This window comes from Cataglyphis hispanica, chromosome 17 (genome assembly GCF_021464435.1).
Source record: "Cataglyphis hispanica isolate Lineage 1 chromosome 17, ULB_Chis1_1.0, whole genome shotgun sequence".
NCBI classification, from domain to species: Eukaryota; Metazoa; Arthropoda; class Insecta; order Hymenoptera; family Formicidae; genus Cataglyphis; species Cataglyphis hispanica.
The window spans coordinates 347,022-360,490 of NC_065970.1; the positions used below are offsets into that span (position 1 = coordinate 347,022).

Genomic DNA, 13,469 nt, shown 5'->3' on the forward strand with positions numbered 1-13,469 from the left:
TAATACAATAAAATATTTCGTGGATATTAATTATTATTTCTGAAATACCTTGAATCGCACAAGGACAAACATTTATACATTGTTAATATTAATTTATATAAAATTGTTATCGTACTCAATTTATTTTGGTGTGAAAGAGATAGTTTTGAATTCGAATATTTCGCACTTAACCATAGATATATAAAGATGTAGATATGTACTAAAATATTTTTATATGTATATACAATTCTACAGGGAATTTTAGAAAAAATTCCTACACAGTATCCCCCACAACTGAAAATTTATTTCTGAGCGGTAAACGTTGGTAATCCTGAAACCGGAGCTTCGCACTGTCACCGCGTGAGGTCTCCAAATCAGTTCGGAGTTTGCTCATCACTCGTCGTCATCCCTGCCGAGCTTCAAACATGGCGATTTGTGCGGTAAATTCGGCGAGTCGCGCCCCGTCGGGATGTTTTTACATCGCGTTCGCATAGTGAGTGACGTTTGTTGACGCGGTCTCGAATGCAACTTGAGGCCTGTGCGATATTATTGATACGTTAGAGAAAAAAGAGAGACATCGAGCACATGACGGATGCAATAACGCAACGCGCTGCGATGTCCGTGAGCTACGCTAGGATGAAATCTTGTCACGAAGTCTTGTCGTCGTCGTCGTCGACATCGTCGACATCGACGACGTTGAACAACGCGATCAGACGTGCTGGCGATGAGGAGGATTGGCAAATGCAATTGGCGTTTTGTAAACCTCGTCACAATACCACGATCGAGAGCGTGAATTGCATCAGTCAAACTTGGCGGATGAAGGAACGGGTACGTATACATAGACATCGCAATTACAATTTGTTGCGACGAGGCCGCACTAGGTCACGATTAACGCTATTTAGCGTGATGAGATCTAGGCGAAGGCGAGAGCCTCCCGACGATTCGCGAACGAATCCACATGACACGCGCACGTGTTTTTTTTTTTTTTAGATGAAAACCGTGAGCGTCGCTTTGGTGTTATGTCTGAACGTCGGCGTAGATCCTCCGGACATCGTCAAGACACAGCCTTGCGCTCGTCTCGAATGCTGGATAGGTGACTAAACTAATCTAATGCCGCGCGTTTGCTCAACTAAACATTTTTTCTTTCACTATTCGCAGTTATGTAATTCCGAGTTTGAGGTTAGATTAGACTTGTGTACTACGCCGAGTGACTGCCATGACTCAATTGTATTCAATGTATGGAGCAGCAATATTTTTACGAATTTTTTCACAGCTGATTGTTCGGTCGGAATTTTTCGACTTGACGAATTCGATTTCGAATTTGGGAGATCGAAATATTTTTGCGATCCAATTTAAATATTTTATCATTAAAAATTTTATTCGAAATAGTAAGAAGTAGAATGTAAAGTAATTTGACAAAAAAAGGGGAAAGAATGCTGTTATGTTAGAATAATGATCGAAATTTATCAAATAAATAAAGAAAATTTTGAATTTAATATTTAAACTTGTATTAGAATATTTAACCTTTATTAGAAATGCCTTTGGCAATGTATATAAAAGTATAACCATGTATATTAATATGTATTATTTATATAAACATATAAACATTTTTAATTTACAGAATTACATAGTTTAAGACAGTCATTCAGCATAGAATATTTTTTTTCTTTTGAAAATTAATTTATAACAAATTTACACTAATGTAATGTCAAATATGAATATAGAATTTTTGAAACAAATATCTTTCCAGATCCTTTATCAGTGAGTCCACAAAAAGCTCTTGAGACAATAGGTTCAAATTTGCAAAAGCAATACGAACGATGGCAACCAAGAGCTCGCTACAAACAAAGTTTAGATCCAACTGTTGAAGAAGTTAAAAAATTATGTACATCCTTAAGGCGAAATGCTAAAGAAGAGAGAGTTTTGTTTCATTACAATGGCCATGGTGTGCCCAAACCTACCACTAATGGTGAAATATGGGTATTTAATAGGGTAGGCAGTATAACATTAATACAAGAATTATATGTGTTTACTATATCTATATAATATAATATTTATCAATGATGATCTACTTTTATAGACATATACACAGTACATTCCATTGTCAGTGTATGACTTACAGACTTGGATGGGTGCACCTAGTATTTATGTATATGATTGTTCCAATGCAGGCATTATTGTAGAATCTTTTCAGCAATTTGCCGACCAACATGAAAAGGAATATGAGGTAAAAATAACATGTAAATTTTATTTGAAGATTTTAAACGCTAATCAATTAATGTTTATATAATTTTATCGATTGCTCTTTGCAGATGGAAAAACAGCAAAATCGCGTAACTGGTATGGCGTGTCCCACAGCACCGTGTTATAAAAATTGCATTCAATTAGCAGCGTGCGCTGCTAATCAAATTTTACCTATGAACCCGAATTTACCTGCAGATATATTTACATCATGCCTTACTACGCCTATAAAAATTGCAATACGTTGGTAAATATGTGGCATATAAGCAAAAAAATGTTTGTGTATGTATGTATATGCTGTATATATATTTTTTCATTTTTTTGCACAGGTTTGCGATGCAACCTACATCTAAATTAGTTCCCAACATATCGCTTGATCTTATTGACAAGTAAGACTATATCATATTATTAAATGTTATATCTTTTAGCAACTTATACAAATATCTGTTTATATATATTTTAGAATTCCTGGCCAGTTGACCGATAGGAGAACAATGTTAGGCGAGCTTAATTGGGTATTTACAGCTATTACCGATACAATAGCATGGAATACTCTGCCAAGAGGTAAAAAATTATATATATATACACGTATATATATGTTTATTAATGCAAAAACGAAAGAAATAATTGTAATAATATTATTGTCTTATAGATCTGTTTCAAAGATTATTCAGGCAAGATCTATTAGTTGCTAGTCTCTTTAGAAATTTTTTACTGGCGGAAAGAATACTACGTTCTTATGATTGCACGCCAGTCTCTTCCCCAAAATTGCCACCAACTTATCAGGTAAATAAGTAATTCATTTGTTACATTAAAGAAATTCTTTAGTATAATGCACAAATACGTTTAAATTTTTGGAATAAAAAAAATCAAAATTTCTATTTTCCTAGCACCGTATGTGGCAAGCTTGGGATATGGCGCTTGATCTATGTTTGGCACAATTACCAACAGTCTTGGAAAACGAAGATCGATATGTGCATTCATCTTTCTTCGAAGATCAACTTACAGCTTTTCAAGTATGGCTCAACTTGGGGTCGAAAAATCGCAGTCCGCCCGAGCAGCTTCCAATTGTTCTCCAAGTATTATTGAGTCAAGTTCATAGACTGAGAGCATTAGAGCTCTTGGGACGTTTTCTTGATCTCGGTCCATGGGCTGTGAATCTAGCACTTAGTGTCGGCATCTTTCCATATGTGTTAAAGTTATTACAAAGTAACGCCAGGGAACTTCGCCCATTACTCGTCTTCATATGGGCAAAGATTCTAGCAGTCGATAATGTGAGTTTTCTCTATGCTTAAATATTTTAATGTCGTATGTATTTCGTACATGTTTTATATGATTTATAAATGTATTGTAATTTTATAGATTATTCTCAATTGCAGACTTGCCAAGCAGATCTTGTACGCGATGGCGGCCATAAATATTTCTTGTCTGTCCTTCAAGATACTTCTATTCCGGTAATTATATGTTATATCTTATTTTATTTGGCAACTACGTCCAGATTACTAAACGGCGGCTAAACTTTGTCGTAATGAAAATACATTTGATGATAATTTCAGAGCGAGCACAGAACATTGGCCGCATTTGTATTAGCCAGTATTGTAAATGATTATCGACCAGGTCAAGTGGCCGCGAATCAAGGTAATCTCGTTTCGATATGCTTGGAACAATTGGGCGACACAAACTCTTTGCTACGACAGTGGCTTTGCTTGTGTCTGGCTAGACTTTGGCATAATTTCGACAAAGCAAGATGGTGTGGCGTCAGAGATATCGCTCATGAAAAACTATTTACGTTATTAAAGGATCCCGTTCCAGAGGTAACTTTAATTATTATACTAATTATATAATCATAATTATAAATTACATTACTATTCCAGCTTAGATTGTCAAATTTAACTTTACTGAGATCATTAATTTATATATACACACACACACACACACACACACACACACACACACACACATTAAGCAGATATTTATGACAGTTTTTATTAAATTTATATATTGATTTTTGAAGAAATTTTTTTGATGTTTTGTAGGTGCGAGCAGCTAGCGTGTATGCATTGGGTACTTTCATAAACAGCGTTACAACCAGGAGCGAGCATGCAAATAATATCGATCAAATTATTGCCATGATGCTTATTAATACCGTTTCTCATGATATGTGTCCACTAGTTAGAAAAGTAAGTTAACAAATCAGAACAAAACAATTTAGAACAGATTAAGCATCGGATACCAATGGATTCTCATGGAAAATCATCGAAATTGCAGGAATTAGTAGTGGCTCTTCAATGGATGGTACTGCATTTCGAAAACTCTTTCGTGACATTAGCTATAGCTGAGGAGAATAGTCGGAAGGATCTTGTTGTAGAAACTTTGTCTCCATTCAGTGGTATGAGGCGCATCAGTTCGCGCGATAGATTAAAGATGTTGTCGCCTAATAATACATATACAGTAGATACGACCGATGGTTTTGGAGCGCAAGATCGCATTAAAAGAGTATCGTCTTCATCATCTATTAGCAGTTTAGGTAAGTCATCGAGTTATCGGTATGATAAAAGAAGTCAATCAAAAGTATCAATCGATACTTACTGACTGGAATATTGGCTTGAACAGTTACTTGTATTGATTCTTTCGTGTGCCAGGTAATAATTGGGAGTTCGTGAGGAAACCTTGCGAGTCACTTGGTAATAATGAATTGGAAATTCATTGCATGTATTTGTATATAATTAATTTTTTATTTTTGTAATTTGTGCATATTTTCACTTCCATACAATTTTGATAGAATATAATCCTTATCGCACGAGCTTTGTATAATAGCGAAATCTTTTTTTCCTTTCTGAATTAAAATATATTTTTATGACAGCAGCAACATTTTGTAAATTTTATGAAATTATTTATTGCAGGTCACAGTTCTCTTGGAAATTTACCGAGTCTCTCCTACGGTAGTGTGTATATGAAATTATGGCATGGATTGTGCAATCTTGACAATGATCCTCATCCAGCTGTCGGCGTTATGTCACAAAAAATCACCAATCATATTCGTAATAAGGTATAAATGTTTTATATGTCGCGCAAAACTTGGTGGTACAATTATATTTTAAGACTTTTTGTCATAAAATACTACAAATTTCAGGTAAAGGCATCTTCCGCTCCTAAAGAAGTAGCCGAAACAAAAATCTCATCATCGTTATCTCTTCCGCCATCTCCGTCAAATCGAACTGGTTATTTAAGGTCAGTGAAAAATTATTTCAAATAAGACGTAATATTTTTTGTCTTTAATTATTTTCTTTTTACATTTTTGTTAACAATAGCAAAGGCGAGTCACCACCGGCTGTCAACTCTGGACCAGATTTACTGCGTTCTTCGAGAGTTCTACCACACAGTAGTCGTACGAGAAAACCTGTTCCTAACACAGTAAGAATTCTTTTTTTTTTTTTACATTTGTCTGCTAAAATCGTTGTAAATATGTAATATTTTTTAAATATAAATGCAATAGAGATTATATCTTTAAAAGAATAATAAACGTGAAGGAAAATTATATAAGAGAATATGAAATAATACTGAATAACATTATTTATATTTGTATGTGTGTGTAGTTTAATATCTTTTTTTCCAATAAATTCTTATATTTTTTAGCACATTAGTAATTGCAATCACTATTATAATATAATTGCAGATTAATGTTACGGAACACTTTCTATAATGCATCATTATTTTGCAATATATAGTTACTATATACATTTATACAGATATCTGAAGAGGCGGACGAGATATCTGGAGCCAAGACCCCGTTGACCACTTCTCAGTTTGTCGAATGGAGTTGTGCTCAGTTCGCTCAGCCTGTTGGTTTAGAAGATGAAATGGACGATGTGGAGAGCAGACCGTACCTTGAGCGAGAATGGCGGTAAGAAATATTTAAAATTCTATTAATATCAATTATCAAACTCTAAGAAAAGTTTCTTTAAAGTATTATATTTTATTCATGAAAATGTTATATTCGATTGTCGCAGATTTATACGTAACGCAAAGCAGAGGCAAGACGCGAAAGAGGAACAATTTCGCGCGCCGCAAAGTAAAATGGAATCGCAGGTGTATCATGCGAGATGTCCTCAGTCACCTCAGGTCCTGGTTTTCCATCCATTCGAGCCTCATTTGGCTGTAGCGTTGAAAGATTGCTTTGGGTATTTAAACTTTGTTCATGCCCTAAAAAGTGTTCCATATTTGAGGAATACTACGATAATAAAGCATATATAACATGTACATATAATGACATATGTAAACGTTTCTTTTAGGATATGGGATTATCAGAACGGTACAAAGTTGACTTTTTGCGCAAGCCGCGGAAGCAAAACGAAATCGCGCATTACGGCACTCGAGTTTATCAACTCTCACGATTTGAGTCTGCTGATGGCGGGCTCCGATGATGGTTCCGTGCGAATTTGGAAAAATTATAGCGGCACGATAAGCCGCGATCCGATTTTACTTACAGCTTGGCAAGCTTTGGCGGACGTGCAACCTGCGACCAAGACTTCCAATGGTGTGTATTGGAAAATACTTAGTGCTCACTGTCTTTCCCTTATTTATATATAATGCTTAATAATGTATATAGCTACGGCACAATTGGTCACGAAGTGGGAGCAAAGGTCTCTCACTCTAGCAGTGACGGGCGATGTTCGCATCGTGAGACTTTGGGACGCGGAGACCGAATTAAAGAAGCAAGATATTCCAACGGGCGCTGATTGTTGCGTTACCTGCATGGACGTTGACGGCACAGGTTGTTTAAAAGAATCACATTTTAATCTCTTCTTTTACGTTATTATATTTTATATTTCATTTACATATCACATATTTGTACACTATTTCTCTCTATTGTATGTAAAATAATAACCATCATGTCAATTTTTATATTTTTTTTATAGGTGCAATAATGGCGCTAGGCTGTGGTGATGGATCGGTGCGGCTTTTGGATCGGAGATTACCTCCTGCGGAAGCGAGAGTTATGATTTGGAGAGAACATACGGCTTGGCTATTGGGCACATTCTTAAGACAATCCGAAGGATCCGCGCCGCAATTATTTACGGGCTCATCTTCGGGCGACATAAAGATCTTTGATCTTAGAAAAAATTCTTCCGTGAACACGATTCAGATAACGCCAGGCATTGTGGCATTAACAGTGCACGAAATAGCTGATGTTTTCGCTTGGTAAGTAAAAACAAACTTATTATTATTATTAAATTTATGGAATGTTACAATAATCATTTTGCGCTTTTCATGATAGTTTACTTTCTCATAATAATTATATCTCCTTATATGAATAAAAATATGTTTTTGTTTAGCGGCACCACAAATCACTGCATTAGTGTCTACAATATATCGGGTCAACATCTTAATACGATAAAATTCCATGAGGGATTCATGGGTACACGCCTCAGTCCTGTAAGTTGTTTGAGCTTTCACCAGTATCGCGTGACCATGGCGGCCGGTTTCGTGGACAGCACTTTCACGTTATACGAGCCACGCAGATGACTATTAGAGACGGAACTCATGTAAGATCTTTGTAGAATTTTGTAAATTTATAGACACATATTCTTGCACGCATTACGGTATTATTGACGAATTAGGGCTTTTGCTCTTTTCTATATTTTCCCCCCGCGTATACGCGAAAAAACAACAGGATGGTTCCTATGACTACGATTACAGAATAGCCTTTTCCTTTTTTTCATTATTTCTTCTCGCTAAGAGATATACGATCCTTGCCTATTTACTATTTTGAATAAAAGATAGAGAAAAAGGAGAATTGTGCGTAGCTTTTGTGATAAAATTGAGCGAATGTGGGGGGATTAACCAAAGTTAGTTTTGAAGTGACCAAAGAACAGTCTAAACGATTAATTATTTTTTTGATGTGATTTTGGTGTAAGATAGAGACTGTTGAAGGAACTTTGGTATCAAGGCAGATGCCAATGCATAATAATACGTGTACGTACATTGTGATAAAAGGTTAATGCGAGTTTGTTTATGCGAGAATAGCCGACAGAGTAACGTTTATAATGTTTATAACGCGAAAGCTTTATGACCTGCATCGATAAAATAATCTCAATTATTGTGCCATGCAATTCCCGCTTCAGGATTAAACTGTATTCAAATACAGATCTATCTATAGGTAATGGAAATATTTTAATTACCGAATCGATTACGATGTGGCTGTGTAAATACGTGACTCGCATTATACGCATTTTTATAAGTTACACGGATGGCAGTCGATGTTAGAGTTCATATTTTTCTCTAGTGTTCTTTGACATTATCGATTTTTTTAAATATTTTCTATTATCTCATATTCTATATTCTTGACCAGTTGTATAGATTTATTTCGAAAAATTTTAATCATTAATAATGTCCAGAAATTTAACGCATAAATAAGAGTAATTTCTTAAACGATAAGATTTAATGAAAATTGATGTAAATTTTTATGTAACACTTCTAGATATTATGTTTAATATCTCTCTAGATATTATGTTTAATATCTCTCTAGATATTATGTTTAATATTTAGATTTTATTTCGTGCAGCAATATTATTAAATTGCTTGAAGTGCAATATTCATGGATCAATGATACATACAGAAAACTTTCCATAAATATTTACGTGAAACTGAAAAAATGCAAATTTCCATACAATGAAGAAAGAGAGAGAGAAAGATGATACTTTTGTACATAAATATACACCTTCCTAGGATTTATTATTTATATAACTTTATAAAAATGGATTTTTTTGTATTCATATTACACGATTACAACGAAAGTTATCTTGCTAGTTTAGATTCTTACTTCTCAATAACTAATGAAATAGTCTAATCATGTTATATATCTGTTAAAATTTATGTAAAAAATATATTTAGGGACTATCGCGTCTTTGCGTTAAACGACATATTTGAGAATATATAACTTAAAATATTAATGATTACATTCGAAATGGCAATAGTGTAATTATGTTGTTCAAGATAATATTGACTATTATATATATATTGAATTGTGTAAACAACACGATTACTTACATTATTTAATTTATGGACTTGTTTCATTCCGTTCGCGGTTGCGCCACTGCCGCTTTCGCTTGTACGTAAAGCACATAATATCCGCCAATATTTGCGTAGATGGAGAGCAATCTAAATGGAAAGCTTTATGGTGCATAATATAAAGAATATATAAAGGATAAAGTACATTACCTAGAATTAATGAAAATAGAACACGTTGATGTTACACGATTGAGAAACGTTTTTATTATTATGTAATGATAGATATATTGTAAATATGCGTAAATATATATAATATGCGCGCCAGATGATGGAGGAGAAGATGCGAGAAGTGCAGATAACTTTATCTCTTTGTATTATATGATAGTTTTATTGACATATACGCACATGCTAATTTAGATATGCACGATAAATCAATTGATGGGGATTAACGGATGCGTATGGTAAGAGTTTCGCCAATTACAGATTTGTACAGATTACATACAGATATAAACGCGCAGTGTTAGATGTACTTAAACGTCTTTGTCGATTGTGGAAACCATATAACTTTTTTCTCTTTCTAAAGTGATTTGTTTTGTTCCATATTTTAGGATATATGTTATTCAACAATTATACAATTATTTCGGTTATCATTAATGTCATTGTACCTATTGGATCTCCTTTTCAACATCGTCTCTGCTAATAATAAATAATTTTCATTTTACGAGCTGTTTTTTAACTCTCTATGACGTTGTACATTTAGACAAAAAAACGATTGAGAGAACAAATGGAATAAATAATGCTTTATTCATAAAATCTAATATTTTGAAGACATTATTTTTATGGTATATAAAGAGTAAACTAATAATATCGCTATAGAAAATACAAAAAATATCTTAGGGAAAAATATTTAATGTTTCCTAGACAACGAAAAAAATTGATTTAAAAATTTCACTATAAAAATTTAATTATACAATAGTTTTAGTTGAGTTTTTAGCTTTAAATTTTCAAGGGAAGAAGCGAATCAATGTGAATACGAAATTAGAATAAACAATTCAAACTTGGCGCTATTATAAATTATAAATTACATTGCAGCTATAATAACCAAAAACATAATTTCCATTTATTTTTTACCTTGAATCGCTATTAAAAATTGGATTGTCCACTTTTGTCTGATATAAATATTGTCGTTTTTTTCTCTTTAATTCTTTAATTATTATTATTTATATTTATATAAAATGTATATAAAAAATTTTAACTTAAAAACGTAGATTATAACACAATTATAACACAATTTATATTTTGCGCTTTACATTATTTACATTATTCATTATTACGTTTAAAAAATAGCATTCGTATTTTTTTTTATAAGAAATGATATGATATTTTCTGCTTGAATATATTTTGTACTTAGATAATCAAAGACAAGTAATAGAGATAAAAAAAAAAAAAATCGCACAGAGCAAACATGCTTACACATGCTTGAGATTATATTAGGCAAACCTGAAATGCGACTTTTAGAAAATTTATTATAAACTATTCTGATCGTGCGTATATTGATATTTTGATTTCTTAAGCTTCCAAAGTGGATTGCGAAAAATCAATTGCGATTATAAAATGCAACTGAAAAACATATTGATTTAATAAAAAAAAAAATATATATATTTCGTTGCATGGGACGAATCGATTCTGAAGAAGATAGTTTTCAATAGTCCGAAAGGACAGTTTCCCGTACGTCCGTAGAAACGGATTCATTGGAAATTCCGATCGGAAGATAGTTCTTTCTCTCTCTCTCTCTCTCTCTCTCTCTCTCTCTTCTGTGCTATATGTATATAATTCGAGAGAGATTTCTCGCGCCGCTATTATACCGTTAGCGCTAGCAATAACAGTCGCCGACGAAGCGTTTTGGGGAATAATAGGCGAACACACACGAAGTATTACTACTTTGTGCTGTATGCTACATTGTACATTCATGTAATTATGTATGTAATTGCCTTGTGGTAAAATACAATACGCGCGATGTCACGTTATACGCTGATCTTGTGTAAATATTATTAGATTCATAAACTAAAATTCTTTCTTTTTCTTCAACGTTCTTACTTTCTGTATCATATCCTTAATTGTTATATTCTATTATCCCAAGTGAATAATTGCAATATTTATAAGACCTCTATTATTATCTTATTCATTGGAGTCATATCGCGAATTATGACGTCAGAAGCGAAAAATTATAAATATACTGACTATGAAATTAATGGTCTCCGATTTAAATATGTAAGCGATTGTTCGATTGTTTTTTAGAGATTTCTTTCTGACTCGCTTACGCGTCAGTGCGCGTGCAAGCAGGTAAGCAGGTGTTAAATATGCATATATTATGTCACGTGATGTTACATTCACGCGTGAACGCCTCCGTGACATAAACGTACACGGAATGCACCACGGGTGGTACTGCTAGGGGAGTTGAAACAGCGCGATAAGAACTTTTGTTTGGCTTCTCTCTTGATGTGAAACCGGTGTGCAGTGCGATATTATCGGTATTCTGACTGGTGGAACTGTGGTCTCACCGCTATCAACCGATCGTAAACGTGACACTATTTCACGCTATTCTAGTTCTATGTGCCAGAGACGCGGCTTGTATCTTGCATAAAACAGGTGCTTTGAAACTAATTCATTAGCTTCATTAGAAATTTAAATTTTATCTTGTAATTCTCTCTAGCATTATTTTCTTCTTTTTTCTTTTATATATATATATATATATATATATATATATATATATATATATATATATATATATTTGCTACATAATTATTTAATCAATTATGAAACACAATTTGTGAAATTTTCTAAAACTTTTCTATCATACATATAAATCGTGAGGGAACGTTAATTAATTTTTGTATTTTTTATTGATAGTAATGTTTCAATTTCGATAATCTTTTTTTATTCATACGGGAAAAGACCACATCGCAATTTCTGAAAACTTTATTACCGAAATAAAAATGTATTATCTCCTTGTGTTCTGGATGTTTAGAATGGATGTTCTGGATGTGTACTGTGTTAGGTTAAAATGATTGCAATTAAAATGATTGCAATCAACATATAAATCCAGACAAATCCTACATTTGTTTTGAAATACTTCTTCATCTTACTACTTCGTGATAAAAAAGTATTGAGAGCAATATAATGTATTATGTACTTACTCGCTCATATCACTAATTATTTAAACATTTTTTAATGATTTAATATCTTTTATTTGTATTGCATTACGCAGTTTATTTATTTCTTTAAGTAAAATAATTATATTTGAATTAAATGTATTGTGTACATATATATATATAATTTTTCGCTTCTTATGCTTCATAATTCAATATGATTGCAAGAAAAATAAAAATGATGAATCAAATTATTTTGACAAATAACTTACAGTTCTTAATCAATTAAAAAGAAATCCTTTATGTAATTTACATAATTAAGATGCGGTATGATTGTATTTATAACTTTAGTTTGTGGATTATTAATATATTCTCTAGTTTTTCAGATTTATTATGTGCTTTATACAAATATCTTGAAATGATTACCAAAAATCTAATATGTTTTCTCCGTAAACATCCATGAGAGGATATAGATAGACCTAGGGTAATGGATAACATCAAGCTTCCCTATTTGTATCGAAAATATTTGCATTTGTTCTCGTATTTTAATCTTTGAAAAAAAATGTCTCTTATATCAAGTCAATTCTTCTTGAGAGTATCCTTTTATATTAAATAACAAGGAGATCAATTGTTATATATATGTAATAACTGTCATACAGTAATACTAAATAAACGATCGTGTTCTATTTTGTGCTAAGTACGAACGCGAGATTTATAATGTTACATCAAAATGAAAGCTATTATATAATTGCCAATTTCATAAATTGTAATCGAACGTGATGCGAATAGAGACACGTGCATTATTTGTGATTTTGCCGTCACTTCTAATGCAATGCGAAAATGATTTATTTTATGTAAAAGAAAGTTCATATCTAATGATTATTATTATTATTATTCACGAAATAAATTTAGGAAAAAAATTATGTACATAATAAAATAATTATAGAAAATTAATGTCAATTTTTTGCAGATTGAATATCATCATTCAATATTTGTTAAGCTTGTCAAAGAACAGAAGATTGAGTCATAATATAATAGAGTAGGATAATAAAAGGAATTTATCTCTCTTTAATATTTTATATGTATATT

The 13,469-nt window shown here is 32.6% G+C and overlaps 1 protein-coding gene across 3 annotated transcripts; it reads left to right on the forward strand.

The window, feature by feature from the left end:
* Positions 1 to 355: 355 nt before the first annotated feature.
* LOC126856080 (regulatory-associated protein of mTOR) lies at positions 356 to 11,417 on the forward strand. Of its 3 annotated transcripts, XM_050604260.1 has the most exons (23): positions 356 to 807; positions 970 to 1,072; positions 1,730 to 1,971; positions 2,060 to 2,206; positions 2,292 to 2,467; positions 2,550 to 2,609; positions 2,684 to 2,784; positions 2,873 to 3,006; positions 3,111 to 3,494; positions 3,600 to 3,674; positions 3,777 to 4,034; positions 4,257 to 4,400; positions 4,489 to 4,747; positions 4,863 to 4,904; positions 5,124 to 5,269; positions 5,354 to 5,451; positions 5,532 to 5,634; positions 5,970 to 6,124; positions 6,231 to 6,401; positions 6,513 to 6,757; positions 6,830 to 6,994; positions 7,140 to 7,422; positions 7,557 to 11,417. In XM_050604260.1, exons 1-23 carry the CDS (start codon positions 565 to 567, stop codon positions 7,744 to 7,746), a joined length of 3,924 nt encoding a protein of 1,307 aa, XP_050460217.1. In that variant the 5' UTR covers positions 356 to 564; the 3' UTR covers positions 7,747 to 11,417. The 3 variants fall into 3 exon arrangements, with proteins under 3 accessions (XP_050460217.1, XP_050460218.1, XP_050460219.1); XM_050604261.1 differs by lacking the exon at positions 4,863 to 4,904 and having other exon boundaries at positions 7,557 to 11,414; XM_050604262.1 differs by lacking the exon at positions 970 to 1,072 and having other exon boundaries at positions 666 to 807; positions 7,557 to 11,414.
* Positions 11,418 to 13,469: the final 2,052 nt, after the last annotated feature.